At 43.7% G+C, this 27,531-nt stretch overlaps 4 protein-coding genes across 6 annotated transcripts; 2 read left to right on the top strand and 2 right to left on the bottom strand.

The window, feature by feature from the left end:
- Positions 1–949: 949 nt before the first annotated feature.
- LOC109520470 (uncharacterized) lies at positions 950–4,890 on the top strand. The gene is made up of 8 exons (XM_019877705.1): positions 950–1,324; positions 1,546–1,713; positions 1,812–1,930; positions 2,526–2,688; positions 2,771–2,886; positions 2,949–3,375; positions 4,291–4,398; positions 4,802–4,890. The coding sequence occupies exons 1-8, from the start codon at positions 1,081–1,083 to the stop codon at positions 4,888–4,890; spliced, it is 1,434 nt and encodes a 477-aa protein (XP_019733264.1). The 5' UTR covers positions 950–1,080.
- A 2,111-nt stretch (positions 4,891–7,001) lies between these two features.
- Positions 7,002–10,414, bottom strand: ahsg2 (alpha-2-HS-glycoprotein 2). Its single transcript, XM_019877975.1, has 7 exons — positions 10,163–10,414; positions 9,216–9,326; positions 9,039–9,120; positions 8,747–8,901; positions 8,543–8,638; positions 7,689–7,760; positions 7,002–7,560 (listed from the first exon to the last, which is right to left on the bottom strand). The coding sequence occupies exons 1-7, from the start codon at positions 10,358–10,360 to the stop codon at positions 7,195–7,197; spliced, it is 1,080 nt and encodes a 359-aa protein (XP_019733534.1). The 5' UTR covers positions 10,361–10,414; the 3' UTR covers positions 7,002–7,194.
- A 2,431-nt stretch (positions 10,415–12,845) lies between these two features.
- Positions 12,846–18,573, top strand: LOC109520623 (sentrin-specific protease 5-like). Of its 3 annotated transcripts, none has more exons than XM_019877982.1 (12): positions 12,846–12,959; positions 13,742–13,946; positions 14,056–14,689; positions 14,780–14,885; positions 15,238–15,385; positions 15,478–15,525; positions 15,707–15,784; positions 16,725–16,862; positions 16,941–17,024; positions 17,105–17,155; positions 17,248–17,411; positions 17,574–18,573. In XM_019877982.1, the coding sequence occupies exons 3-11, from the start codon at positions 14,116–14,118 to the stop codon at positions 17,368–17,370; spliced, it is 1,350 nt and encodes a 449-aa protein (XP_019733541.1). In that variant the 5' UTR covers positions 12,846–12,959; positions 13,742–13,946; positions 14,056–14,115; the 3' UTR covers positions 17,371–17,411; positions 17,574–18,573. The 3 variants fall into 3 exon arrangements, with proteins under 3 accessions (XP_019733541.1, XP_019733542.1, XP_019733540.1); XM_019877983.1 differs by lacking the exon at positions 17,574–18,573 and adding an exon at positions 17,494–17,545 and having other exon boundaries at positions 13,742–13,794; XM_019877981.1 differs by lacking the exon at positions 17,574–18,573 and adding an exon at positions 17,494–17,545.
- A 265-nt stretch (positions 18,574–18,838) lies between these two features.
- Positions 18,839–25,403, bottom strand: LOC109520469 (protein crumbs homolog 1-like; the record flags this gene model as incomplete). The annotated part of the gene is made up of 7 exons (XM_019877704.1): positions 18,839–19,375; positions 19,547–19,669; positions 20,128–20,169; positions 20,541–21,441; positions 22,454–22,619; positions 22,794–23,344; positions 24,452–25,403. Coding segments are annotated over 7 exons (2,988 nt in total), but the record flags the coding sequence as incomplete, so codon positions are not given.
- Between the last annotated feature and the right edge of the window lie 2,128 nt (positions 25,404–27,531).

Genomic DNA, 27,531 nt, shown 5'->3' with positions numbered 1-27,531 from the left:
GTCCCCCTCTGTAATGAGGCCAACAATCGCAGAGTCATCGGAGAACTTCTGAAGGTGGCAGTTTGGAGTGGCATGTCTGAAGTCCGAGGTGTAGAGGATGAACAGGAATGGAGCCAGAACAGTCCCCTGCGGCGCTCCCGTACTGCAGAGAAGCCTGTCCGACTCACAGCTCTGCACCCTTACGTACTGCGGCCGGTTTGTGAGGTACTCTATAATCCATGCTGTGAGATGGTGGTCCACTCCGGCGTTCTGCAGTTTGTCCCTCAGTAGGTTGGGTTGGATGGTGTTGAAGGCACTGGAGAAATCAAAGAACATGATTCTCACAGTGCTCCCAGCCTTCTCCAGGTGAGACAGCACTGAGTGGAGGAGGTAGATAATGGCGTCTTCCACTCCGATGCCAGACTGATAGGCAAACTGCAGCGGGTCCAGTGCCGAGCTCACCAGCGGTCGAAGGTGAGCGAGGATGCTAACCGCTATCACCCATTGATGAAAGACAAAATGATGTTAGAAATATTGGTCTTTGGTTTCTGAAGACCGTGACTTCAAGTGTTTTCTAACAGCAAAAACTCTTTATTGCCAAAATCAATTACCTCAATCCGTTTTGTTTGAAATTGAGCAGCCGGCCCTTGAAAATATCTTTCTGCTCTCTGACCGGTTTGGTCAGAGCAAAACAATTTGACCAGCAGAACAACGTCTGTAGAGATCTGCATATGTGGATATTAAATAAGCCGGTGAGTAGAATGCAATTTGTCTGTTTTTGGAATGTTATTTGATAAAACAGCATTTCTGAACCGCACCAGATCATGTACGTGTGCTGTTATGTCGCGTTTTTAGAGAATCAGAGGTTGTCAAATTGGCTAAGCCGCTGCTGAAGGCCCAGGTACTCGGCGCGTGGCCTGCCGCTGTGTTTCAATAGGACACGTTTGGGGCCACGCCCACAATTAAGCCATTGATGACACCTGGTGCGGCGTGGCTTGTTGTTTCCTCATTAATCCTACCTGTGCAGCCGACTGTCTTTTAAATGGTCAGCATAGGAGAACTCGACTTTTTCTTTATGCAGTGCCTTCTTTTTTAGTTCCGATGGCGTGTCGAGAGCGCGGGGGCTCAAAGATTTTATTGTATGTTGGACTTTTTCTGCTTGCTTCCGGCACATTTTGCCAATGCTCCCGGCTGGCAGTTAAATCAAGACGGAATGCCCCGCCGATTCCAAGCAAACGTGACGTTTCCTACAGCGGGCGGCTGTTGATCTCCCAGCAGGTTGCCCCTCCGAACAAAGCCTCAAGTCACATCTTGGATGCGGATTCAGATTACCAAGGAGATATGGGTACGTATGACTATCCCGCCACCCCACCTTGCTACTAAAGTTTATTTATTTCACATGAGTTGGCAGCGGTACACTTCAAAATGCACTGAACAATACTTGGAGATTAAATTAAATGGGATATTTTGCTTTTGAAGTCCTTTTCACAAAAATCAAACTGCTTCAAAGGAAACATACGAGACATGCATTTGTATATAACAACCCCACCCCGTCTTCCTGCAAAGGGTGGGATTTTTACAAGCAAGCCAGTATGCAGGATGAACATTTTTCCAAAGCGGTGACACATCAGCTCATTAAAATGGATCCAAAGGTGGAATGTACGACAGACTCTATGAAACTTCAAGTCCAAGATGTTGCTTCCACTCCTGGATCGCTGATTTGGGTGGATAGGGGTATGTTTTCCGCTTTGGAATATTTCACCTCAAATGCAAAAAAATACTCAATTTCTCACTAATTCTAAATCACCTGTTAAATTGTAATTGTTCCCTAGGTAGCCTGGCTCCGTTGCCTCTATCCAAGCTGCCACAAAGCTGTGGTTACACCATCGGGGAAACGCAAAACGAAATGTTCTTGGTTACCCCTTATGATGGTTGTTTTGTCACTCTGGAGGTAAGATTGTTGATGGCAACTTGGCACTTTTGTTGCTATATTTCACAGCTTTCCGCAGTCACTTGGCAACAATGAGTTTTGTTAGGAAAGTTGGGAGCAGCTTTTGAAATGTGAGTAAAACGCATTAATGATGCAGCAGAATGATAATATAGATGTATAATTAAAAAAATAAATCTTAAAATTCTGAGGAAATATATAAAAATAATACACATTTTTAAACTAATGTAAAAAATAAAATCATATTAGTTTGGCTTGATGAAAACACTACGTCACTGGAAATTTGAATTACGCTAGTCTTGCAAGAATTTTTCATATTTGAGACTCATTTTTGTGATAACTTAGTTGATTCACTTATGTTTCAAATGAAGAAAATGAACCTAGTATTTATTACTCTTACAAATACAACCAACAACATATAAGTAATCAATACAAAAATCTTATTTTGATTTCCTACTTGAACGATGCCACTGTGTCATGCATGCAAATATCATTTACAAACAAAACGCCTAGCGACACCTCCAGAAATGTGGTGCTTGCACTGAGGACACTAAAAACAAACACGCACACGATAATTTGGCAAAAATTGTTTTTCCAGGGGGATTCTTATGTGCTACCATTACTTTGGTGGGGTTTACCAATGAGGATGTCATGCCCTGTGACGAGACCTTCATCCAGCCCACCAATGGTCACATGCCATACAGAAGGCATGATTGTGAAAACGGAGTGGAGAGTCCCACTCTCTAGAATTAAAATAAATGGTGAGTTGCTATTTAATTTAGTTTTGCAGACCTACAAGTTATGGATTTTTTTTTTTTAAATCATCGCATATTATCCCAACAGTGAACGGAAAATGGGAGCTGATAAATTCTGTATTACATAAATGTGGGATCGGCGTAGTGGATCATGGTGAAGGTGTGGTCCTGTCTGTCAACTATGGTGCCTGTGTGGAGAAGAAGGTAAAGTTATTGTTTCCAGTTATTTTTAAAGTGTTTCAATGGTTGACATCTTTTTATTACAGGATGGGATGTACACTTTTGAATTGGCTGGTGAAGGAACAACTAAGATTTCATGTCCATCAATGGCCCCAGGTTTATCTGAACCGACAACAAGCCCAACACCCACAAAATTGGAACCACCAAACATAGGCTTGATTCCCTCACACTCATTCTATTATCCACCTTCAAGTCACTCCAAACCTGTGGTACCACCCAACCTCAGGCCTGTTGGAAATCCATTACAACCTGAATCCCCTTATGGTCACGGAGAGCAGCCAGTGAACCCTCTTGTACCTGTACGACCTGAAAATGAACCCAAACCTTCGCCGCAGTTTTCACAACAGCAAACGCCTGATACTCAATCCTATCTCTTCCCCTACCCACTTAATCCTACACCTGACCCTGTACAAAAGCCCCCGGCTGCTCCACATGAAACTGAAGTCCCTTCAGGTCACTTCCATAAACCATATTATCCATTCTTGCCAAACCCACGGGTGCAACCAGGTCAAGGAGCAAAGCCAGCCTCTCCTAACAATGCATTTTACCCTTTGCAAACAGCTGATGCCAAGCCTACGTCTTCCCAGCCAGAAAACCCAGAGGCACAAAAAGGTCGAGCTAGTCACCCACTCTATCCTTATCGCTATCCATTTTTCCCTGAAAATGAACCACAGCCTTCCCAACCGCAAGAACCAGGTGAAGTACACCAGCCTGTCAACCCCTTTCCTTCAAACCCCTTGCCAGGACCTGTACTTAAACGAAACAACAAGCCCATGCCAGTTCCACAACCGACTGGGAACCCTCTGGATCAAATACATCTGCCAAAATATCCGTACACCTATCCACGTTATCCTATGCGCAATCCTAAAATCCCAATTAAAAATCCAAAACTTGAGGTCCCTCCAGATCAAGTGCAGGAGCCAGGTTATCAGTATGCCTTTCCATACCCTTATCTACCTTTGCCCAATCCCAATGAACCAATCAAAACGCCTCTTCTTGATCCAGAAAACCCTGAGGTCCCTCCAGGTCCAGAGCATCAGCCACCCGAGTCATACACCCACCCAGTTTACCATATGCCCAGTCCTAATGAACCCACCAAAATGCCTAAACCACAAAAGACCGCGGTCACTCAAAGTCAAGTGGATGATCCAGTTGATCCATACCCATATCTGCTTTACCCTATGCCCAGTCCTGCAGAACCCACTAAAAGGCCGATGCCTAATCCACAAAGGCCTGAGGTCACTCCAGGTCAAGTGGATGAGCCAGTCAATCCATACCTCTACCCATATTACCCTATGGCCACTCCTAAAGAGCCCACCAATAAACCACTGCCCAATCCACCATACCTTGAGATCTCTGCAGGTCCAGTGGAGAAGCCAACCGATCCTTATCCATATCCACGTTACCATATGCCCAGTCCTAACGAACCCACCAATAAACAAATGCCCAATCCACAAATTCATGAGGTCACTCCAGGTGAGGTGGAGCAGCCAACTGATCCATACCCCAATCCTCTTTATCCTATGCTTAGCCCTCAAGAACCCACTAAAACGCCGTTGCCTACTCCACAAAAGCCGGAGGTCCCTCCAGATGCAGTGGAGCATCCAGCCAATGCGTACCCGCTTTACCCTACGTCCAGTCCTGGAGTACCAGCCAAAAAGCCACTGCCGGAGCAATGGCCATTCAAACCACAAATATCTGGTCCATTAAATCAGTCACCCAATCCATACCAGTATCCCTTTTACCTAAAGCCAGGTTCTAAAGATCCAGCCAAAAAGCCAATGCCAAATCCATGGCTAATTAAGCCTCGGCAGCCCAAGGTCCCTCATGGGCATTTCAAGCAACCATCTGATCCATACCCATTTCCACGTTATCCAAGGCCCAATCCTAAAGAACCAGCCAAAACTCAAATGCCAGATCCATGGCCGTTCAAACCACCAGACCTTGGAGTCGCCCATGAACAAGTGAAGCAGCCATCGAAACCATACCTCTTTCCGCCTTACCCTCAACCCAGTCTAAAAGAACCAGCCAAAAAGCCAATGCTGGATCCATCGCTGTTGAAACCTGCCGCTCCACTGGGTCATGTGGAGCGGCCAGTCTACCCTATCTGGCATGAAAACAAACTACGTGCCAAGCTTGACCAGCCCCCAGCACTTTCACTTCCTCAAAGTCCGGTCCAGCAGCCACACAATCCCTACCTGGTTTACCCTATGACTAACCCAGAATTGCCCCAAAAGCCAATACCTTTACCACACCCACCAGACTCCCCACCGAAACCTGAGGTCCCTGGGAATACTTATTGGCCTCTGGAACCTCACACACCTGTCAAACCACCGGCAACACATGTTGACACTCAGAAGCCTAAAGTTGAAAAATCTGCAACCATCCAACCTCTAGAGGGTAAGATGCCTCATCCACAATGGCAGCAGTCTGTAACATTACCCCCAGCCAAGGAACCACAACAGGCTACTCCTCCACCACCGCAGCACACTGATGGTGCTGTGGTCCCGCGGGGCTCAGGTGGTTGCGTTCAACTTTGTGCCATTGGGTTTTCAAGTTGCTGCCCACAAATTACTTTTCATCAGCATCTTTATCTCGCATCTCATGGACCATCTGATAAAGTGACAGGTGTGGTCTCACAAGAATTTCCATTTGTTGCTTCCTGGGCCCATTTTGGACCTAGAACTCACATAGGTCATACTTTGCCTGATCAAAAACCAGATGAAGAAAAATATAATCCAGAGACAGCCTCAGACTCTCTTCCCAATAAAAATCAACCATATCACCAGGCCCCAGGTGTCAATTCTGATTTCTTATCAGGAAGTATCCCATACAAGGAAGCAGCTCCTCGAAGAGAAAGTTACCCTTTTTTGGGTCCTAATCCTAATTTGCAGTATTCCAGTTTGCCATATGAGATGAGTCCAAATTTACCACCGAGCATATCAACTCAAGATATGCCCCTCGGGGTTCAGAATTCATTTTACATTCCTGTAAATCAAGAGGCACAAAACAAGCACTCCAAAAAGCCCAACGACTTATTCAGGGGCTTCAATTATTGGCCTCGTCTGAATGGCAGGTCTCCACTCGCCCCGTATCTGGAGCAGCGGAACCCAAATGGTATGACAGCACCTAGAGCGTTCTCCTTTGGATCTGATTGGCCTTCCCATCTTGGGGTCGAGGAGGACCATGGCCCCTTGTTCCCTTACTCCATGCTTAACGATGCTAAATCAACAAAAAACACTTCATTCACCCAGAATTTGAGACATTCATCCCATCGGAAGAAGCACAAAAAGTCCTCCACGCGTGATCCGACTGGGCGTTTGTCGGAACCAAAAGCATATATACTGCTCCAGCGTGGTCCACCAGGTAAAGAGGCCAGAAGGTCTCCAGAGTCCCCAAATAATTTCAGGGTTCTTCCTAACCAAGATGTCCCAGGCCAACATCTTGGGAAGCCTCTTCATCTTGAACACGTTAGCACCAGGAATTTAAAATCTCTCCTTGAAGGACTGTTCAAGTCTTCTCAGAATCACTTTCAACCAAGAAAATCTCAAACCAATCCAGCACTTGGTCCTGGATCAAAAGAATGGAGTTCAACAGACACGGTATGTCAGTTTAAAGATTGAATTTCCTCTCATGATCTTGCAACTGATCTTGCTTGTTTCTTACAGGATTGGACCGTGGCATTGAAAGAGAGGGTCACGAGCTAAGATGACACGCATGAATTGCAAATAAATGTTTGACTTTACCTGTTTTTTGTTTGTCATCCCTGGAGGTTGAAAAAAAAGGATCAAGCCTACCTAGAACTAAAAAGTACAGTTCTGTTTTCAAATGTACAGTGTGAAAAGTATTCAAAATAGATTCTCGAGAAAAGTAAAGGTATCTGAAAACTCTAAAATGCTATATTTTATAGTATTTTATTTCCCACCACTGATTTACATTGGAATTCAAGGAGACTTGCTTTCAATGTCGGTCATTTGGTCTGTTTTGTATTAATGGTCACCTTTGAATTTGTCATACCTCCAAATGTGTTCAACTAGTAGAATGTGGGTGTATATGCGACATATGAATTTGAGCCATGATTCAAATAGTATTTCAGAATTCTTTATTACAATAAAATGTCTTTTTTTTTTCTTCAGTCTGACACGTCAAGCCAAGGAGTAATGTGCTTAAATGGCAACTTTACAAATGTATGGAAATAAAGATGTGAGTTATACATGGAGCCAGTGTTTTTAGAAGTAATCCAGGTTATGAAAGTACATGATGGAACATTTTTTAAAAGAATCGGACTCTTCCGGGGCATGGTGCTATCAGGAGAACTGGGTCTGTAACTGTGGCAGGGGCGTCGGGTACGTCTCTCTTAACCACGGCGACGGGAACCTCTCCACTGACCGAGGCGGATGATGTGTCAGCAGTTGGAGCGGGTGCTGTAGCATTCAAGACTGCAGGGGTGGCGACAGACACCACTTCGGCAGATTCTGATGCCGACTCGGACGACAGAAGGCCGGTAGCGTGTGGATCATGGAGAGAGGTCAGTTTATGGTGTCTTAGACCATGCTTTCTGGTCATGTTTTGTGTGTGCACGTGGACCCTTGGGAATATATGAGAACCCCCAGTGCTGTTTGCGTCTTGGGGAGGCACCTGAAGAACATGCATCAGCAGAGTAAAAGTTATTTCTTATGCATTCCAGGTTCACCCTGAAAGCCCGTCATTTCTAACTCTTAGTGAGTAGCGTCCGATCCCGTAGACAAGACGACTGTATGACTCACCATAACGGAAAACATCTTGCAGTCAACTGTGTGGGCAGCTCCCAGGCCTTTGGCAGTGCAAATACCGCGACTCTGAGACAGACAGTTTGGACATGTCAAACCGCTCGTCTCGATCTTGTGATGTTTAAAAAAAAAAAAGTTGGCCCACAAGCTTTAAAAATTGAGTAAACTTCTTGGGAGAGGTAGAAAAGCCACATGACAGAAGAGCCTTCAGGTTTCATAAAAAAACCATTTGAGAGAATGTCAACAGTTCAATTTACCTTTGTGGCAAACTACTTCTGCACCAATCCCCGATAGCTATCCAGTTTTAACAAAACGGGCGTACTCAAATGATTCTAACCCATTTCCACTTATTTTCTAAAAAAAAACAAAAAAACAATCTTCAGATGACATAATGCTGCACAGGCAATGGCAGGGGTGGAATTTTACAATACTCAAGACAGTAAAAGCATTCAAGAGTTAAAGTATTACCTCAAGCTACTTCCAACATGTGATATTGGTTAATGGGTCATAAAAAGAAAAATGAAATTGTCCATATTTGAATTCACGGGGTTTTACAATATGCTAACATGATCTCCTAATTTACCCAATATGAAATCTGGGCTGTTTAATTGAACACAAACATATCTTTCTGTTCTATGATAACAAATGGACATGCAGGTTAATTGCACCTACAGCCATTTACTGGAAGAGCATTTAATTGTTCTGTCTGCCACAATACCTTCGCTGGCAAAGATAAGTCAATTATTCTTACATTATTATGAAGTGAAATGTGATCGTTTCCTGCGGGGCCACTGGTTGGTTTTCACCGCTGTGGAGGGTAACTTATCGAGAGGCCCACTTTGTGTACTTACAGCCATGACATCATTCAGCGGCACACAGACATCATCGGTGCAATTAGCCTCAGCGATCACATATTCTGCCAGATAGCGCGGCCCACCAGAGACAATCTGAAAAAAACGATTCAAATGTTTTCAGCCTCAGCAGGTTGTCACACAAAGCAATAGACCCACATGCAGCAAAGCATGTGGAAAAAAAAAAAAAGCGCGGGGACTCACCTGTGTCGACATCCTTCCAACCTCAAGCAGAGAGTATGTTGTGTTGACTGTGTTGTTGTTGAAGGTAGCCAGAGAGGCGTGCACAAAGTTCAGGGCTGTGGTATCGTTCAGCGGAAGTAGAGTAGGACAGCCCAAACAGAGGTCCTCTGTTGATTCTAAAGCCCATCATAGAAAAAAATACCAATATAATATAATTTACATACCAATGTGCCGTAAAAGTGTGGGTTCATGTCGAGACACGGCGCACACACACACACACACACACACACACACACACGGTGTCAGAGTTTACCTTCAGTCTTACACTTGAAGGCTGTGACAGTCAGCACTCCTCCAACCCTTTTCATAACCACGTCACAGTCTCCTTCTACTGACTGATTTTAGACACAAATCAAACAAGTCCAAAACCTTGAGAGCAATGCAGAATATGTGTTACGATTGCTCAAGGCTGCATTTGGTTTATACTTACGGTGAGCGCTTTGGGTCGGACTGTGCAGTTAGCAACAGGAGTGGGGTCCAACACGTGACAGTCCGTCTCCAGAAGGTCCACTTCAACAACATAGATGTCATCTGCATTGGGCTAGGACAAAGCAGACATTCTGTTAAATTACTTGGAAAAAAAATAAAGGAAAAAAAAATCTTACTTCTGTCTATACCAGGTTTGTCCAAAACTTTGTGGCCCGCTGCACATGCATATTAAAAATAAATTAAACCTGCATCAGATGTGTGTATGTATGTATGTGTGTGTGCGTGTGTGTGTGTGTGTGTGTGTGTGTGTGTGTGTGTGTGTGTGTGTGTGTGTGTGTGCGCGTGCATATTTTTTGGGGGGGGTGAGATTTTTAAATGTAAAAAAGCATATCAAATGTATGTATTTATTTTAGATAATTGCAGACTAAAGTGTCAATGTCTTTTTAAACTCAAAATAAAAATAACAATATGTAGGAATGGATAAATGTCACATTTGTTGAAAATATTGTTGAAATATTTTTTTCACTGCAATTTAAAAAAGTGATTGCTTTATTCAAAATTGTACAATTGAATGTTACAAGCTATCAAACGTTCTATTTAAAATTCTTTTTAAATGAGAAAGTGAATTGAAAATTTGTCACATGATTTTCTTTGATCTGAAATAATTTTGAATGTTACAAATGATCATGCAATCTCTTTAATTTCATTTTTGTAAATATATGTCACAAATACTTCAAATAAATCTCGTAAAAGTTGTATTTGCTTTGTCATCGATTACACAGAGGTAAAATTGAGACTGTGTTTATTTATTTCAATGTTGTGTGACCCTTGCGAGCCATACCTGTTCTCCTCCATCATTTTTTTCTTCTCGAAATTTAATTAATCTCATCATGGAAAAGTTATTCTGCATCCAGATCCAACTGTTTTTACTGTGTGTCGCCGGCTTACCTTGGTGAGGATCTTGATGTCCTCAATCCTGTTTAGTGCATATTTGTAGCCATGAGCATGCTGACCATTGAGGTAGTCCTGAGCCGCGTATGCGGCTTCTTCCGCCTCGGGAGAGTCACACTCGGGCTGGCGAACACCAAGCTGAGCGCACCCGAGCGCCAGCAGTCCCAGGACCACCGCGATACTGAGTCGGTTCATGTCTGTGCACAAGGAGGAGGAAGATGCTGAAGAAAAGAGGGAGACCTCACGCGGGCTCCAGCGTATATATAGCACTTCAAACGGGAAAACAGCCAAGTCAAACAAGTTCTGTCATTCCTTTCGCGTCACGTGTGGGGTGGTGAACCTGCGTGCCGCGAACGGTGAGATCAATAGTACGAAAAAAGCTTGGGACTTTGTCACCAGTTTTCATTCATTCATTCAATTCATTCAAGCAGACAGAAAGTGGATTTTATAGGTGTGAAAAAAATAACGGAGTAAATAAGTTAGCTTGTGGTATCTTGCAAAATAGTCTTTTTTGTTTTTGTTTTTTTTTCTAAATGAGGTGAGTCCACATGTTCAGAGGAGTGACACTTTGGTGACACTGCCCAGTACAGACAGCTCAGACTCCCATTCCGAAATTACCACCATAAAAATCAAGGGGTATCGTGTAATTCTCAAGGCAAGGTATCGGGGTACTTTTCGACTATTGGTCGACTGTTCAGCACTGCAAGTGTGTCGATTTGAAAAGAATCACTTGTGTACCACTGTCCCATCACCGCTGAGCTATTTTTTAGAACACCCCCTTTGATATTCGATGCCTTTATGTTGAATGAACGTGGCATCGATCATGAAGCGCAACCTGAAATGTTTGCTGAATGTAAAAAAAAAATATGAATGGAGTGCAAGTACAATGCACACGCCGAGGACAGACTCCGAGCAGGGTCCCTCACTTATCAGTGGATTGCTCAATCAAAAGGATGTTTGTCATGAGGTGCTTATTTGAGGAGAGGAGCGCTCATCGATTTCCAGACCAACCGGATTCACCGTGTACCATGCAGCAGAGGTTTCAACTCAGACCAGATCATCGTTATTCCAGTGTTTTTGTTTTGGGGTTTGTTGTAAACATTTTGTCATGTCAAGTGTGTTCTTTTTGTGTGATAAATATTAAGAAACTGTGGAAAAAATTGGGGGCAAAAATATTTTGCGTTAGATTTTTAGGATAATTAAAACTAAAATTGGCATGCTCATTCCAAAACATAAATAACTACCTAGGATTGAATGTGTGGGGTCTGAACAACTGAATATTAATTTGTTGTCTGGCTGAAGTAAAACTTGGACTTTTGTTCTCTACATTTAACAGGGAGTTTGTTAACAGAGCAAACAGGAATGATTTGCTGGTCTATTCTAGGTCATTCAGATGTTACTGACCCTGGTGGGGCACTGAGAGTGTGCTGTGGTGTTTCGATCCTATTTCTTACATCATAATCAATCAGTTTTTTTTTGTGTGTTTTTTATTGTTCTTGAGCCATCGTCAATGAATGATTTTTTTTTTTTGGTGGGGTGGTCCAATGGAACAAAATGAAACATAAAAAGAAAATAAACAATGTATAATAGCCCGAATAATGTGCAATTTGGTGAATATGTTTGGTATACCTCCCAAAAAGATGAACATTTTAAAGTTGGAATGATCTGAATTGGTTCGAGAAATGTGGAAGGAGGAAGTCAATGTATATAATATTTCTCTTAATTGGGGAGTTTTACTGTGAAAATGTGGGATCTTTGGGGAATGTGATGAATAGTTCCATATGTGTCTTTAATAAATTGAACAGTTTGCGGCCTTGAATCTGTCAAGAAATGTAGAAGGAGAAGTTATGTAAAATGTCGTCTAATCCGGGAATGTTAATGTGGAAATGAGGGAATATTTGAAAATGTGAGCATTCTATAAATGTGTTGAAAAATCATTTATTCAATCAAACAAATGTTATTTGTTAAGCGCTTTTTGTATGTAAGAATGCAACTCAAAGTCTTTCACAAAAATCACTCCCCTACCCACCGCCAAAGCCCACAAGAACGCAAACATGCATTCGCAAACATGCACGAGATAAACGGGGAAAGAGCGATGACCTAAGGACCCGAGGCTGATCAACAGTTTGAGGATGAAATGGTTGAAAAATGCCATTCGTTTGAATGAAGACGCTGAATGCTTCATTGAAGCATTCTCAGAGCAGCAAAGGTCCTCTACCCAGAAGAAGGGATGTTGACACAGGAGCAAGACGGTTTTTTGATGGACCAAGAACTGTAAAAGCATGATTCAGTACAGGAGTAAAGAGTTGAAAGAATTGAAGAGAGATCCTAGTTATTGGAACTTGAATACAAACGTAGACGTGCGTGCAGTGGGGAGAAGAACTGTAAAGGATGCTTAGAGAGGCAATTGGAAATCTTTTTGTAACTCAGTGGGAAGGGACACTGATGTGGATCAAATGTGCAAGGTTAATAGAAAAATGAACGGAGTAAAGAGATAATAAGGTGATGCAGTCTTAGATGATGGGGAAGTAATAGCAATAAGGGAAAACGAGACAGCCGAGATGCTTGTTAAACATTTTGTGAAAGTTCATAGTTCGAGTAATAGTTTCGCGACAAACCTGTTTCACACTCATTACCAGTAGATGGCGACAATGCACCTAAACGTTTCTTACCAAATTCACAAGAAGAAGCCGATGATGACATCATCAACATGCGACGCCTGATACCAGCGTTCCATGCTTTTCTTTTTTGGTCAATGTGGTATTAAACATTTCTGTGAACTCCACGCGTAACGGTAAGTTAGAGCGGCTCTTTTTTTTTTGTTGAAAATAATGTTAGCAAAAATACTTACTAGGTAAACGTAAATGTAACGGTGCATACATCTAGAGTACGTAAATATAGCGGTGCATACATCTAGAGTACTATTACGACTGTGGTACGTCGTGTTTTTCACACGATGCTGTTCACTTTGCATAACCCGCGTTCGCAGACGTTTTGTTTGTGAATCAAAACGTCACCCCCTTCTGGTATCTTGTCAATTGTTGTGGTAAATTGGCTTTCACTTTTATCGCGCTTTTCTGCACTGTCTTCCCTTCACCTACTGATGATGCAGTATCGGGAGCAACTGGGTTTCAGTACCTTGCTCAAGGACACTTTGACGTAATGACAAGCGCTGAGGATTGAACCAACAACGTTCGGATTGGGAGACAACCACCCGATGCATGCCACCCTCTGTTGATGGATGTGTATATATCCAAGTAATCATGAAACAAGCTGTCCTCACTCTGCTGCTGAAAAATCAAACCACCAATCCCTGTTAGATTTGTGTGTAGTCCAACCATTCTGCTTAAGGAATGTCTTCTAAATTTTTTTTAGCGGAGAAGGAACTTTGTTGTTTAATACGAGCATACGTGGACGGCAATTTTTTATGGCTAAAAAAAAAAAACAACCTAATTATATTTTGCAGAAGATGTTAAGAATCTAAACTCGATCATTGGTAGATGGACAGATTTTCAACTGAACAATGTGACATGAGCATGTGTGTCAGGCAATTTATATGTTTATTCTGTTTTACAGGAGATGCTCACAATGTGCACATGTCGACTGGAGAAGGTGCCAGAATCAGTGAGGTGAACACAAGCATCTCTGATTTAACCTTTTTTTTTTCTCTGAGTTCAAATATTAACACAAGCTTGAGCTGGGTGTATGAATGGCATCGATAAAACACAGACATTTCCAACCAAGCAAATTGCCAGGTTATCTCACATGATCTTTATTGGAGGTGGGTGTGGAACAGATACCCCAGGATAAACTGAGGTTCATTGTATTCTAAATTTCAAACGATTAAAAAAAAGACTCTACTCTCATATTCCCCTCTCCAACTCCTCCAGGTGTACTGGATAAAGAACCCCCAACACAAAGTGAAGTACCACGAGTAAACAAGCGAATCCATGCCTTCAATGAAGGGAGTTTCACATCTCTCCAGGCGGGCCAAGAGACGTCTGTATTGTCAATTGCAGCTGTGGATGTGGCGGCAATGGAGAGAGAAGTGCTTTGGGAGTTTTATGAGGTGCAGAAGATTGGTGCAAATCAGGCGCTACAGATCGTGCCTCAGCATCGGGGCACAGAGAAGTAAAAAAAACTTTCACAGGTGCCCTTCACCAGTTCAGGGACAATCGCAAATGAAGACATCCACTTTTGAGTCAGACCTCGGACATGCTAGCAAAACAACACATTTTTCGGCAAAATCCGACTCTCCCTGCACCGTCCCACAAACCACAAGCACGGCGCCAGAAAGCATTGCAGAATATGCATTTGCAAATCCTTCGGAAGTAATACTCACTGGGCTGGATCCTCATGTTACGAAACGAAGAAAAGGTGTTTGTGAGCAGAAGCTTGCTGGTGACCAGTCAGGACGATGCACGGCTGCCCATCAAGAAATACTTGATGCCAAAATCTCCAGCAAGAACAAAACACCCCCTCAAATTGAAGTTGGCCTCTCAGAACTGACAGACCGTATCGATGGTATGAATTATGTATTACTATTATTTTTTTAAATATTTATTTTCCAACTGGCTTTGTGAATAACATATTCTGTGTTTGTAATCTCTCTAGAATATCTCGGTGACTTCTTCACTATGTACGGAACTTTCATCCCTCTACAGAAAAGCGATGTGTTGAGCCACCTGGAGAAAATGTTCAACGCCGATTTCACTGACAGGTGAATGTCCGAGAACATTAAAAAAAAAAAAAACGGGGCTGGGGGACTGGGGTACATTCTGATAAAGACACACGTGTTATCCAAAGAATCATTCTTCTGCACGCACAAAATCCCAAATGTGCTTACATTTGCTCTCGTGATTTTTATTTTATTTTTTTGCTGACTTTCACATTGTTTTGTCGTTTTTTGTTTTTTTTTTCAGGCGTTGGGTCAATTTGTTTCGATGGGTTTTAAGGAGGCGCAGCATCTCCGTGTTTTTTTTTTTTTTTTTTCCCCCCTGCCGTACAGATTTACCGTGACGTTCACTGATGCCGATGATCACGGGTGTTGCGTGTCATTCATTCTCGCGCAGGAGAAATTTCATCTCTGAGTTGGTCCAACGTAGAATCTCTCCAGCGCTTTGGAATCCTGCTCCCTCCTTCCGGGTGGTCTTCAAAAAACACACCCTGACACTGGATGATTTGTCCACGCTGGCCCATCAAAATTGGCTCAATGACCAGGTTTCATGCGCAACAGCATCTCCACTTTGATATTACCGAGCAGAGCAACGCTTGCGACCTTCTTTTTTGTTTTCTCTTTCCTCCTCCTGTAGGTTATAAACATGTACGGGGAGTTGATTATGGAAGCTGCCCAACACAAGGTAATCGGACACATTCCGGGTTTGCTTCCAAGCAAGAAAATGCAAAATATTGCACCGGAGCTCGGAAGTGTTGCCACTAAATGAATTTTAAGAGGCGACGAAAGATGGCGGCTGTTCTTTTCTTCGATTTGCTGCTACTTGCTTCGTGATTGCCTGCGTGCTGTTTATTTGTCATTCCCAGGTGCATTTTCTCAACAGTTTCTTCCACCGACAGCTCATGACCAAGGGTTATAACGGTGTTAAGAGATGGACAAAGCAGGTACTTGTTCTTCATGCAGCCCATCTTTCAGTGGAGCATAGCGAATGCCCCCTGTTGGGGATTCATGTTTTCCTATTCGGTGTGATTTTAATTCGAAAGAGACTCCAGTGAGCCGTTAACACTTGAATATGCTTCCAAACTCATCCCACAATATTCCCTTTCAAAATAAATCGCTGACTGATGTGTGGACTTTTTAAAAAAAAAAAAATGCATGAGAAGTGCGACGACACCTCTTCGCAACCCGTAAAGGTACCAATTACTGCTTTCCTATTCCCCATTTAGATTCTTTGACTCTGTGATTTGTAGATCCAGTGGTATCTTTTGTACGTTTTGCCCGCGTCACAAGTCATCACTCAGGCGTTTTGTGTTGCCAGCCAAAGTCGAATTTCTTTGACTGACTGTTTATGCCGTAGCTTTGTACCCTTTACTGAAATTTCCGAAGATGGCACCAGTGCCTTGTATAAACAGGAAAGTTGTAAATAATCATGTCTGGGAGGTACACTGATACATGTCGACTAAAGGCTTACATTTTTGCCTGTCTGGGAGGAGCGAAGTTTAGCCTGGGTTGTTGGTGGAACTAACGGAGTCTTGACGCGCGTGCATCTTATGCGTTTTGACAAAATCAACCTTCCTCTCCATCCATATATTGTAATGTTGTAAGATGAATTTGAAATCATTTTCAAGTGTTTCAGCATCATAGTTTGTTGGATATTTATGGTTTGAACAAAAAATATAGGCAATTACATAGATTTAAAAAACTGTCTATTTTAAGAGGGGCGTTTTACTGACTTACCAGACTCCTATAAATTTTATAGGGGGTTGACTGTAAAATAAATATGAATAAAAAAAAAACCCAGATGAGACTGACTTACAAAAAAGGGTATTTGGAACGTCTGTTGAGTATCGATTGTCCCTGGGCGTCTTTCTGCCAAATCTGCAGGTTGATTTGTTCTCCAAGAGTCTCCTGTTGGTACCCGTCCATCTGGAGGTTCACTGGTGTCTCGTAACCACAGATGTCGTCAGAAAGAAAATCTGTCTCTTTGACTCTCAACGGAATGCGTTGCACAAAGTTGCACAGGTAAATGCCACTTTTGCGTGTTGCCGCTCCCCGCACTGGCACCATAGGGTGGACTCCACGTATATTTGCGTCCCGCAGAACATCCTCAAGTACTTGACGGCGGAAGCGAGAGAGAAGCAACGCGCGTCTTTCGTCAATGGTTGGACCGTGTCATTAGATGAGGTATACCGTCGTCTAATAGCCGGTGCGAAAACGGGGCCGAGAATTCTACCCGCCGCCTAAGTATGCGATTTCTTTTTCAGAACGTCCCACAGCAAACCAACGAGAACGACTGCGGCGTTTTCGTCTTGGAGGTACTTTCCCTAGCGCGGTACTCTTGACCATGTCGGCCCAGATATTCAAATCAAAAATCCCCTCCCGTTTTTTTTGTTATTGTCGTCCTCAGTATTCCAGATGCCTTGCCTTGGCACAGCCGCTCTGCTTTTCACAGAGAAACATACCAAAGATACGCAAGCGAATCTATAAAGAGCTCTGTGAATGTAAGCTCCGTGAAGAGGCTCAACAATGACATTCTGTCCCTCCTCCCAAAAAAACGTTTGGGATTTCCAGGTGAAATTTCTGAATATCGGGATAAAAAAGAAATCCACCTTGATTTGACTTTCTCAAAAAAATTTTTTTTATGTTCAAACAGTGCACGTGTTTCTGAGAGTGGCTTCAAATTTTCATGCCGTTGCAAGAACGTTCTTTTTTTTTTTTTTTATGTTCAAACAGTGCACATGTTTCTGAGAGTGGCTTCAAATTTTCATGGCGTTGCGAGAACGTCTTCCGCCGCGTGCCGTTTTGTCAAGGACATATCCTGTTTCCGAGAAACTTGACGTGGAGCGGCATGACGGTCAAAAAGCTTCTCAAACCGGCCTTCAACTGAAGTTGCAGGTGGAAAAACTTTGCAATGGCGAGGCCACAGACAGCGAGAAGTGGCCAATGAGCTTTGACTTTGGCCCAGGCTATCATCAGGAAGAGTCACGTGCGTTCAAAAACTTCCACCTGACTTCACCCGAGAAGCTGATGGTGCATTTTAAGTTCAGGCTAAAATTGCACTCGGAATACCCAAATCGCGGAACTCTTTTTTTGAGTCTGCAGATTTCTCATTCGAAGTGATCGTCGCAGTTGCGGCTATCCGTACAGCAGTGAACCCCGAAGTGGATCTCGTCATTGGTCGCAATTTCCAGGCGGAGCCCTCATGCTAACGTGATTGCTCTCTAAACCTTATTTAGCAATAGGCACATATTTAGAATAAAAATCTCACATTACACCAACAAATGAAAACTTGACCAAATCATGTACACTGAAATCATACCGATCTCATCTGAATTTACTCATGTTAAATTTGGGCCCGATTACTCCTCACTGATTGATGGCTTTGATATTAAAATAGCATCAGATGTTGACAAAGGTGCTTTTCCTGTTTGACTTGACCAAGTGAGCCTTTCTGTACTCTCACAACTGCCTATTGTTAAAGTTCCTATATTTTGGGGTTATTTCCTGTTTTTCCCGTTTTTGTTTTTTTTATCAAGTGTGCATCTTTTTACAAAGAATAAACTAAACTGTGCTTCTTACGGCATACAACGGTGTATCTGCAACAGCAGACGGCAGAATAGAGTATTTTCTTGTATGGAGAAGTGGACTATGAACTCTATAGTATTTATTTTTTTTGTTGTTTGTAAAATGTTAGACCGAATGTTACTACAAAATTAAAATGCATTTACATGGAGCTTCACAACATTTATTTTGCTTTCCGATCAGGGACACTGAGCAAGGAATGCGATCCACCAAGGTCTTTATTGAGTTCACAACAATGGGACGGTTTTAGAAATATTCTTGCTCTAAATTCTCTTCTGGCTGTTAACTTTAATGTCGCTGAACAGTCGAAATGTGCTTTGATCAGAAAATGGTGCTCGGCATTCAAAATGAGGAGCTAAGGCACAAGACCCCCCACCCCTCCCCCCTGTGCTTTTCCTTGTGATTAAAATCATGAAAATGAAATGTAGGACACAGAATATAATTGTCATTCGTAGATCAATCTTTTCAAATCGATATTCTGCCATTTACAAACGATGAACCCGAGCCTCCCAAGAACAGCGGCGATATGAAGTGCTAAAAAACATCTAGTGAAATCAGAAGTTGTATTTTTGTGTGAAAAAAATATTCCGAGATTTTATTTTAAGGCCTTTTCACCCAGCCCCAAGGTTCTTGTCCCCCTCCCCCGCTCTTTTGTGTTTGCATTTCATTCCTTTTAACTACGTTTGTGTACCAATGTGAGCTAATCGTTAACCTGGAACCCCCACTCGATTTCGGGCTCGTCATCCAAGCGTATGATGAGGTAGGACGCTAGCTGGAACAGGTTCTGCCACAGGCCCAGGAAGACGTAGATATAAAAGTCACTGACGTCTATTTGGCAGTGGATACCCGAGTAATTCAAATCGCACACGCACTCAAATCTGTTGACGTAGTTGAGGCAGAATCCTCCGTTCATGCACGGGTCGGAGGCACACTCGTCCACGTCCTTTTCGCACCTGCGGCCGAAAGAAAGAATAGAAGGACAAAAGTATCACGGAAAATACGTCGTTTCCCAACTTTTATTGATCAGCCTTGGAGCAGCTCTTTGTATTTCTGGCGCCCCCGTGTGGATTCAATTAGTCCAACGTAGGCGAGGAACAAAAACTGAAATTCTGCCACCGCCTTACCATTGTCCTGAGAATCCAGGGAGACAGAGACAATTGTCGTCCACGACTGAGCAATTCCCTCCATTAAAGCAGCTGAAGTTCCATCTCGTACCGCTACACTTTGACACAGGCAGCAGAGGAAGACTTGACAGACCCCAAGAGAGAGAGAGAAAAATAAAATACAAACAACATTTGAACATTTCATATCTCTTGTGGAGTAGTTACTTCTCGTGTCCCCCAACCTTTATTGAGCCAAGGCGATTACTTTGCACTCAAAAAAATCTTCCAGAACACGGCAAAACAAAAATGTCACACAAACAATATACTGTCTATAGTTTATACATACTGAGGCGGCGGTCGTGCAAGAGCATTTAATTGTTGTGCTTGTCATTTTATGTCACTAGCATAGATACATGAACGAAGATAGATTATTTGTGGTAAATTACAAAGTGAAAATGGCCATTTCCCATGGTACGGCGGTTAGGACAGACCGTTCTGAAAGATTAAATGCAAATGTGTTGTACGTACTTGTAAAGTTAAATACAACTGAACTGTACCTAAAAAAAAAAAAAAAATGAAGTCATTAATGTTGAGGCACTTACGGGTTTGTTTCGATGTACCAGGGGATCTCTGGAATTTTCACACTGTAAGAGACATGTTTTTCGTCAGTAAAAGATGTTTTCAGCGGCATGGGTGCCAAATTCAATATCAGAATGCCGTCTTTCGACTCATGGGGCCGCATAGAACATATTGCAAACATTTTGGGGTTGACTTCCCCTCTAAGAAAAGAGTCTGCTGAGTTACAAACGTCATCAATGAATTGAGGAAAAATCAATAGAAGTTAAGGTGAAAGAATCACTTTTGGGTATTTATTTTTATGACTGTCAAATGTAAAAATTGATCAAATTTGACCTGAGTAGTATGTCAGGGTTAAGCTGGATATTTAAAAACATCCTCAAATGGCTTCCCATACATGTTGAAATTTTGGTCTTATTGATGATGAATAAGAACTCACTTGCAATATTGGCCCGTCAGGTTCTGAGGGCAGAGGCATGAGTAGTTCTGAACTCCTTTGAGGCATGTCGCACCATTGCTGCAATTGCTATTCACACACAAATCCACCTCCATCTCACACTGCGCCCCGGTGAATCCTTGCTCACACTCACACCGGTACCCCCCAGGAGTGTTGCGACAGTTTCCATACACGCACGGCTTGGCCACGCAGGGGTCGCTCGGTTCTTGGCACAACGACCCGCTCCAAGTGGACGGACAATTGCAATGATGCAGGTCAAAGAGATCCTCACACAAACCCTGATTCTGACAAGGGTTGGACGCACACACGCTCGCCCCCCAGCAGCCGTAGTGCGGATGGGCGTTGACGTTCAACTGCGAAAACTGCTCTTCCTGAGGCCTGAGAAGCTTCAAGTCTGTGTCCAAGTGAAAAGGAAGAAGAAGGCCTCCGATTTCCACAGGAGCCAAACATCCGGAGAAACTCACCGGGGAGTCCAAGCTCAGCCCACCAATGAAAATGTCTGTTCCCTCCAAAAGAAAATCCAAGTCTGCAACACCTATAAAGATTTCTTCTGTATTTCCATCCACATTTATGATCCACTTAGAGGCTCGATCGTGCACGCCGAGGCTCACAGAGTGCCACTCTCCGTCACTGACTGGACGCTCACTCTGTACGGAGGAATTGTCGTGTTCCACTCCAGCCGAGTGCTCGACAACCACGCGGGAGTCCCGAAGGGAGACGGTGATGTATTTGGAGCCCCTTTGTGCATGCAATATGGTGGCAACGGTCTGTCTTGTGCGGAAACCGAGAGACACGCTGGTGACACCGACTGTGCGGTTGTTGTTCCTATTGTTCCGGTAGTGCAAAATCGCACTTTCTGGACGAACTGTTACGTTAGAAAGACCTGTAGAAGGAAGGAAAAAGTGGAACATGAAGTCATTTTTTTTGAACAGTGACACTTCAAATATTGACACTGGCCGTTTTCTGGTGAGGCTCAATTAGTAAATACATTGTGTGTATATATAGCGCTGTTTTTGGCCACCATCACCTTACCATCTTCACATCTGTGTGTGTGAACAATTGTGCATTACTCTGATGCTCAGGGTGCACACGGTGACGCTGGCGCGCACCACACACATTACATTCCTATACTCATTACTCCATTTCGACACCAGTTTAGGCAACAAACGGGACACCACACCATTCCCACACCCCTTACAGTTTCAGTAGTGCGACCGAAGGTGCACACTCAGTTGTTGTGTAGGTCCAAGCGTACATTGACACACCTACTCACCACTGCAAAACCGCTCGAGTCAGGAAGTCCAAACACGGGCCTGGTTTACGAGACCTTTCTATGAGGCTCTTTCGCATGTTTCAGAGGTCGGGTGACTCGAATTTTTTTGTTTGTTGTTGAATGGCGGGTTTTCCATTAGTATTGAGAATCAATTAATTATGTTTAAAATGACCTGTGCACTCAAATAAAAGTAACAAAGTTAGGATGATTTTATTTGAGTCACAAATCTCTTCTCACTGAGTATATGTTCCTCCCCCCACCTCTCTTTTTTTTCCCCAGGTGAACATGTGACATCTTCTGCAGTACTCGTCATTGCAAACCTCCACCGGCATGTGGCGGTAGACTTAATCTGACCAGGGATTAGCATGCCTTGAAGAATTTTATGTCGGATCCCTGCTTCAACTTTATAATCAGCCACCCTCTAATTAATTGGTGGTCTTTGCACCAGTCAGTGGACCGAGGAGACCACAGACACTTCCCTACAGACTTCACAACCCAAAATGCCTATCCGATATTTGGCCTAGGTCGAAGTCCTATTTCTTTCTCAAACAGTGTCTTAATGACCTTATGCTAACGTATTTTAAGGCAAGCAAAGTGTGAAACGGTTTCTTGTGTCACTCACACTCGAAGCCCCGCGAGGTCTGCTGGCATACAGTGGAGGCGGGACAGGGAGACAGCTCACACCATTTCACCTCCTCACAGCGCTGCCCCGCCGTGTTGGGGGGGCAGTTACAGGTGAAGTCATCCCACACGGAGTAGCACACGCCGCCATTGAGACAGGGGTTAACCTTCAGGAGAGAAAAAAAGCTCAAATCAATCCACCGCTGCAAATGATGAATGTTTGTCATGACACGGAGTGTTTGAACAAGAATTTAGCTGAGCTTTAGTATTTTTATACTACTCTGTACCGAATTCACGGTCCGGCCCTGTCTATCGAATGGAGTGTATTGCCAGTAACTTACCGCACAGGCGTTGTCACTGCTGCATCCGGGTGAAACAGTTAACAGCTGCTCCAGTTTGTAAGATTCCACAAAAGATGGTATGGGATAGAACTGAAGTCGCTTATTGTTCACCCGTAGATCCTGAACACATCCTTTAAAGTAGCCTCCGAATGTAGCCGAGGCCCTCGGGTCCGCCAGTCCGCCCACAAAGACCCGATCCCCGTGATGGGCCCAGATGTGTCTTATGGGTCGAGAGCTTTGAACCTGGGCCGACTGGGTCAAGGTTACCTCTGGACCGTCGAGCTTCACAGTCACCAGATGAAAATGGCCGTCACTGATCACGCTTTGGCCGAGCAAGGTCTCAAAGTTGTTGACTTGAATTTTGACTCTGCCCTGATCCAGCCAAAGGCGAAGGTACTGACTGGTGCTGTTGGCCAGGATCAGGAGGAGGCCCCTCGGCTGCCTGGTTCGAACGAACAAGGACACGGTCAAAGTCTCTCCGGGGTCATCGTCTATTGAGAAGACGGCATAACTTTCCAAGTCTTTGCTCCCGAACCTTGCGGTGATGTACTCTGCGAAGGGAAACATACAAATTATTTTTGTATTATGGACCAAACATTGTTTACATGCTCAGTATTTCACTCAACACACATGCAACAAAAGTGAGTACACCCCGATGTGAAACTGTCCAACCCAGACCCAATTTGCCATTTCCCACTCCTGGGTGTCATGTGACCCAGGAGGGGTTACAAGGTCTCAATGTGAACTGCAGCCGTGTTAAGTTTTGTCTTTTCGCTCTCGCATTCTCTCATACTCGTCATTGGAAGTTCAATGTGGCGCCGCGGGGAAAATAACTTTTTTTAGCATCTGAAACCCCCGCGGCTCTGAATAAAGATTTCCTATGCTGCTGCTGTTCCATGAAATGATGTCAAGAGTGAGAGCGGTGGACTTACTTTTTTGAGATTCTGTCGATCTCAGATGTCATCTCGCCTTAGCGTGATTCGGTAAGACTCTTTAACTTATTCCGGATAAGCTACTCAGAGCCACGTTTTGGCAAATCCTGAGCCCACGGGTGATGCCTGAATACCTCCTCGTTGCATGTCGATGCTATTTCTACCTTTAAGCGCCTTTCAAGTCTGCTGACTAACCTTACTGTCCTGTGGGTGTGGCTTTCTGCCCACCCCGCAGTCACACTGTCGGACTTGACAAAGCATGACCCCTTTGACTACCGTCATTTCTTAATCATAGATCAATCCGATTCAATCCGTTATATATGTCGTCCCTTTCTCTGTACTCTCAAGCGTCCTTGTGTGGGGTCGGTAAACTGTTGGTGGCCTACTGTTTTGAATATTGTGGATTTAAATGATCAAGTTCCTGGTCAGACTTCTGCGAAGCTTGCCGACGAGCTGATCATTTGAATCGGATGTGTTGGAGGAGGGAAACGTGCAAGACAGGCTCGGATCGGCTCGCTCGAGGACTGGACATGGGCACCCCTGTTGTGAGGGACGATGCCGAACATCTTTTCGCAAATGTGGATCAAGGACTAAGCTATGCTAAAGAACTTCTGTAAAGCACTTTTCTCCAAGTCTTTCCCAGTCATCCCGCTCGGGTAGGAATTTGACAGTTCCAAAGCAAAACCAGAATCTGAAAAAGCCCGTATACTTTCGTATACGCCTTACCCTCTGCACAGTTGCCGCCCTCATATGGTCTGTGGCACTCGCACATGTAACTCCTCCAGCCTTGGCTCACACAGCGGCCTCTGTTCTGGCACGGTCCGTCATCGCATTTGTCGTTATCGTTGCATCCCATTGTCACGTTAACCTGAGTGTCGGAACCCTCCGCCGACATAACCGGCACCACCAAATGGGAGTCGACGAGCACGTCTCTTAAGCAACCCAGAAAAACACGCGGGGGTTCCGTTTTGTCGCCTGGACCTGCTCCTATGAAGAGACTGTGACGTACTGTCCCGGGTTGAGGGAGACCCGAGGCTGCTTCGAGAACTTGCACCTCGGTCTTGCTTTCCCTGGCACAGTTTCCTTCGGTACAGAGGAGCCGGATCAGGCTGACCACTCCGCCGAGTGACGCTTCCAGCGTGTGCCATTTGTTGTCGGAAATAAATTCCGGTAGCTGCTGAACCAATGTGGTGGACCCTTGGTTTTTGAGACTGCAGAGGCACAGATGTCCATCCATTAGCTCAATGCTAAGAAGGAGGCCAGCCACTCTGCGTTGCAAGAGAGTCCCGACAAGTTTTTCTGTCCGGAAGCTGAGTGTAACATTCAGAGGGGCTTCCGGATCAACAGGTTGAGTCTCGATGTACATGTAACCTTGGCTCTCAAATGAAAAAACAGTGGAGGTCTGGCATTTGGAGCCCGAGAAGCCGGCGAGGCAGATGCATGAGAAAGTGTGTTTCCCGTGTACAAGCAAGGGCGAGCATATTCCACCGTTTTCGCATTGGTTGTCATCGCAGCCCAAAAGTGGAACCGTGCAGGTCTGCCCCCCGTATAAACGGCCGTGGAGGGCCTGCTGGGAGCAAAGGCATCTGAAACCGCCGAGGTGACTCTCGCATACGCCACCATTTCGGCACGGCTGCTGTTGACATCCGCTGTTGTCGCCATCAGAGAAAATACCTAGAAAGACAAGGTTGTATCATTCAGATACTGCCTATTGTGAAGTGAGTTGAGTCACGTTTGCGACAACCACACAAGCACTCGTATCTCAAGTTTGCGCTTGTAAGTCAAACCCCCAAAAAATCGTCTGAGTTGGTCCATATAAACACGTACGGTAGAGTCATGCCTGCCTACCTTCAAAGAGCCACCATAAAATCCAAACCTGCGCGATGAACTTTAACATTGTCCTCCTCAAATCCTCCAAATCAAGAGCTCTTCAAGAATGTCTTCATTTTACACCAAATCCAGTCAGGGAATTGTATGCAGCGCCATCGTCATGGCTGCTCCTCCATGCGTACTTGTGTGCTCAGTGGCACGCTTGTATCGTCGCAAGCCAAGATTGGAGAGATTAAACTAATGCACTTACAGCGTCTTACACTTTAATTGTGTTGGCAAAGGGAGCGCTCTAGCCAGGAGGCCAATTTGTGTGATCCCTCAAAGGAAGATCTGACTCTGAAATGTTTTTTTTTTTAAATTAGAGTCTGAAACAACTGTACAATTGGAAAAAAAAAAGAACCTTGCAATTGCATTCTGAGGTTTAACACAATTTCTAATTGTCTCAGGTGAGAAATGCAAAGAGTTTTCAGTATTTTCTTCTGCTTTTCATTTCTTTCTTTTAAAAGCAAAAGCTAATATTTTGCACTGCACTGTCGCGTATCATCAGAAGTACATCGAATATGACAGTTGTAGATGAAGTCAAGATGAGAAAATCAAAAATGCAATATTTTCTGATTTGAGGCAATATTTTCCTTGGTTGACTTTTGTCTTATTGTCATTGTAACAGAATGTAATTCTCAATGATAAAAATATATCCATATTACCAACATTTAGATGCGTATTTGTTTGCATGCAGTGAAACGTGCACGTGAGAACCTGCATGTCCTGTAACATGTTCTCTTAAATCTGTCCTAAGTATACTTGGCACAACCTCTTGCTGGTCTGAGGCATGAAGTTTCAAAGGCGACTCAGGTCATTTGCGCTAATCTGAGACACAGAGGTGGGCCAATTTTACAAACAGTTTTTTATAGGCGCCATTTGCGTCACTCAAACTGCGTGTGGCTATTCGCGCTGGCGTTAATGAATTAGACGTCGTTTATCAATGAGGCATATTCGCATATAGGTGGGCAATGTCAAACATATGCATGTTGCTTCATTTAAATACGCGCAAATACCATTGGCGCACCGAGACGTATCTCAGCTCGTGACGCATCTCACTATTCTGCGCGTGCTTTGTGGTTTAAACGATTCGTGGATTTGCTCCATTTTTACTGCTGAGCGCCACGCAAAAGCCACGCACTCTTTTAGTGAATTCGGCCTTCAGAGTAGTGCAAGGGCGTAAAGTGAATTACCGAACGCGGATGTGGACATGCATCCATCCATTCTCTGAACGGGAAAACGTCACCCTGATGAACATAACATGCAGAACTATCTCTTGTGAGAAAACGGAGCATTTTTATACTTTTAAATACCACAATGTGCTTTATGTAATACCACAATACATTTATAACGTATTGTTAAATAAAGTAAGAGCTCAAGTACATTTCAAAATTTGAATTTTGACTACGTTACCCAAGATTCCACAGTACCGGAAACGTTAACATTCTTAAGCGACACTTCCGCCTTTTTGTGTTTATGTGGCTTTTCACGTATATTTATATATTGTGTATTATAAATATACGTATTAATTTAAGATGTCCGATTGTTCATTACATATGAAAACTTAAGACATTTTTAAAAACAATAATAGTTTTGAACCACCAATGGGCGACCTGTTTGTTGCGAAGTCCGTAAGGAAGGAAAGGAGGAACGTTTCAGATGTACACAAAATCATTATTGCTCCGCTCATTTTCCCTCAACAGGATCATTTGGCTGGAATCTGCACGTTTTGGCGAACACGACTCACATACTTGAGGTATGATTTTTGTCGAGGGGAAAAAAATCCAGTTTCTTTCGCTAATTCATGTAAGAGCGTTGAGGTCGTTTGTCAACATCTCCTTGGAGGGGGGCCCTGTGTGTCCTCTGACTGGTGGCATGTTAGGGGTCCTTGAGGTGGAGAGTGAATGTACAACCACAGCTCTTTTATTTAACCAAGA

Source organism: Hippocampus comes, unplaced genomic scaffold (assembly GCF_001891065.2).
Source record: "Hippocampus comes isolate QL1 unplaced genomic scaffold, H_comes_QL1_v1.1 scaffold317, whole genome shotgun sequence".
NCBI classification, from domain to species: domain Eukaryota; kingdom Metazoa; phylum Chordata; class Actinopteri; order Syngnathiformes; family Syngnathidae; genus Hippocampus; species Hippocampus comes.
The sequence above is the reverse complement of the archived record's forward strand: the minus strand, read 5'-3'. Positions and strand labels throughout refer to the sequence as shown.

Coding starts and splice junctions, on each gene's coding strand:
- ahsg2 (XM_019877975.1), bottom strand. CDS start 10,360: ATGAACCGACTCAGTATCGCGGTGGTCCTGGGACTGCTGGCGCTCGGG. Junction 9,327..10,162: donor ACATCAAGATCCTCACCAAG/GTAAGCCGGCGA, acceptor GCTTTGTCCTAG/CCCAATGCAGATGACATCTA. Junction 9,121..9,215: donor TCCGACCCAAAGCGCTCACC/GTAAGTATAAAC, acceptor GTCTAAAATCAG/TCAGTAGAAGGAGACTGTGA.
- LOC109520470 (XM_019877705.1), top strand. CDS start 1,081: ATGGCGTGTCGAGAGCGCGGGGGCTCAAAGATTTTATTGTATGTTGGA. Junction 1,325..1,545: donor AGATTACCAAGGAGATATGG/GTACGTATGACT, acceptor CTTCCTGCAAAG/GGTGGGATTTTTACAAGCAA. Junction 1,714..1,811: donor GCTGATTTGGGTGGATAGGG/GTATGTTTTCCG, acceptor ATTGTTCCCTAG/GTAGCCTGGCTCCGTTGCCT.
- LOC109520623 (XM_019877982.1), top strand. CDS start 14,116: ATGCCTTCAATGAAGGGAGTTTCACATCTCTCCAGGCGGGCCAAGAGA. Junction 14,690..14,779: donor ACTGACAGACCGTATCGATG/GTATGAATTATG, acceptor TAATCTCTCTAG/AATATCTCGGTGACTTCTTC. Junction 16,863..16,940: donor CGTTGCACAAAGTTGCACAG/GTAAATGCCACT, acceptor TGCGTCCCGCAG/AACATCCTCAAGTACTTGAC.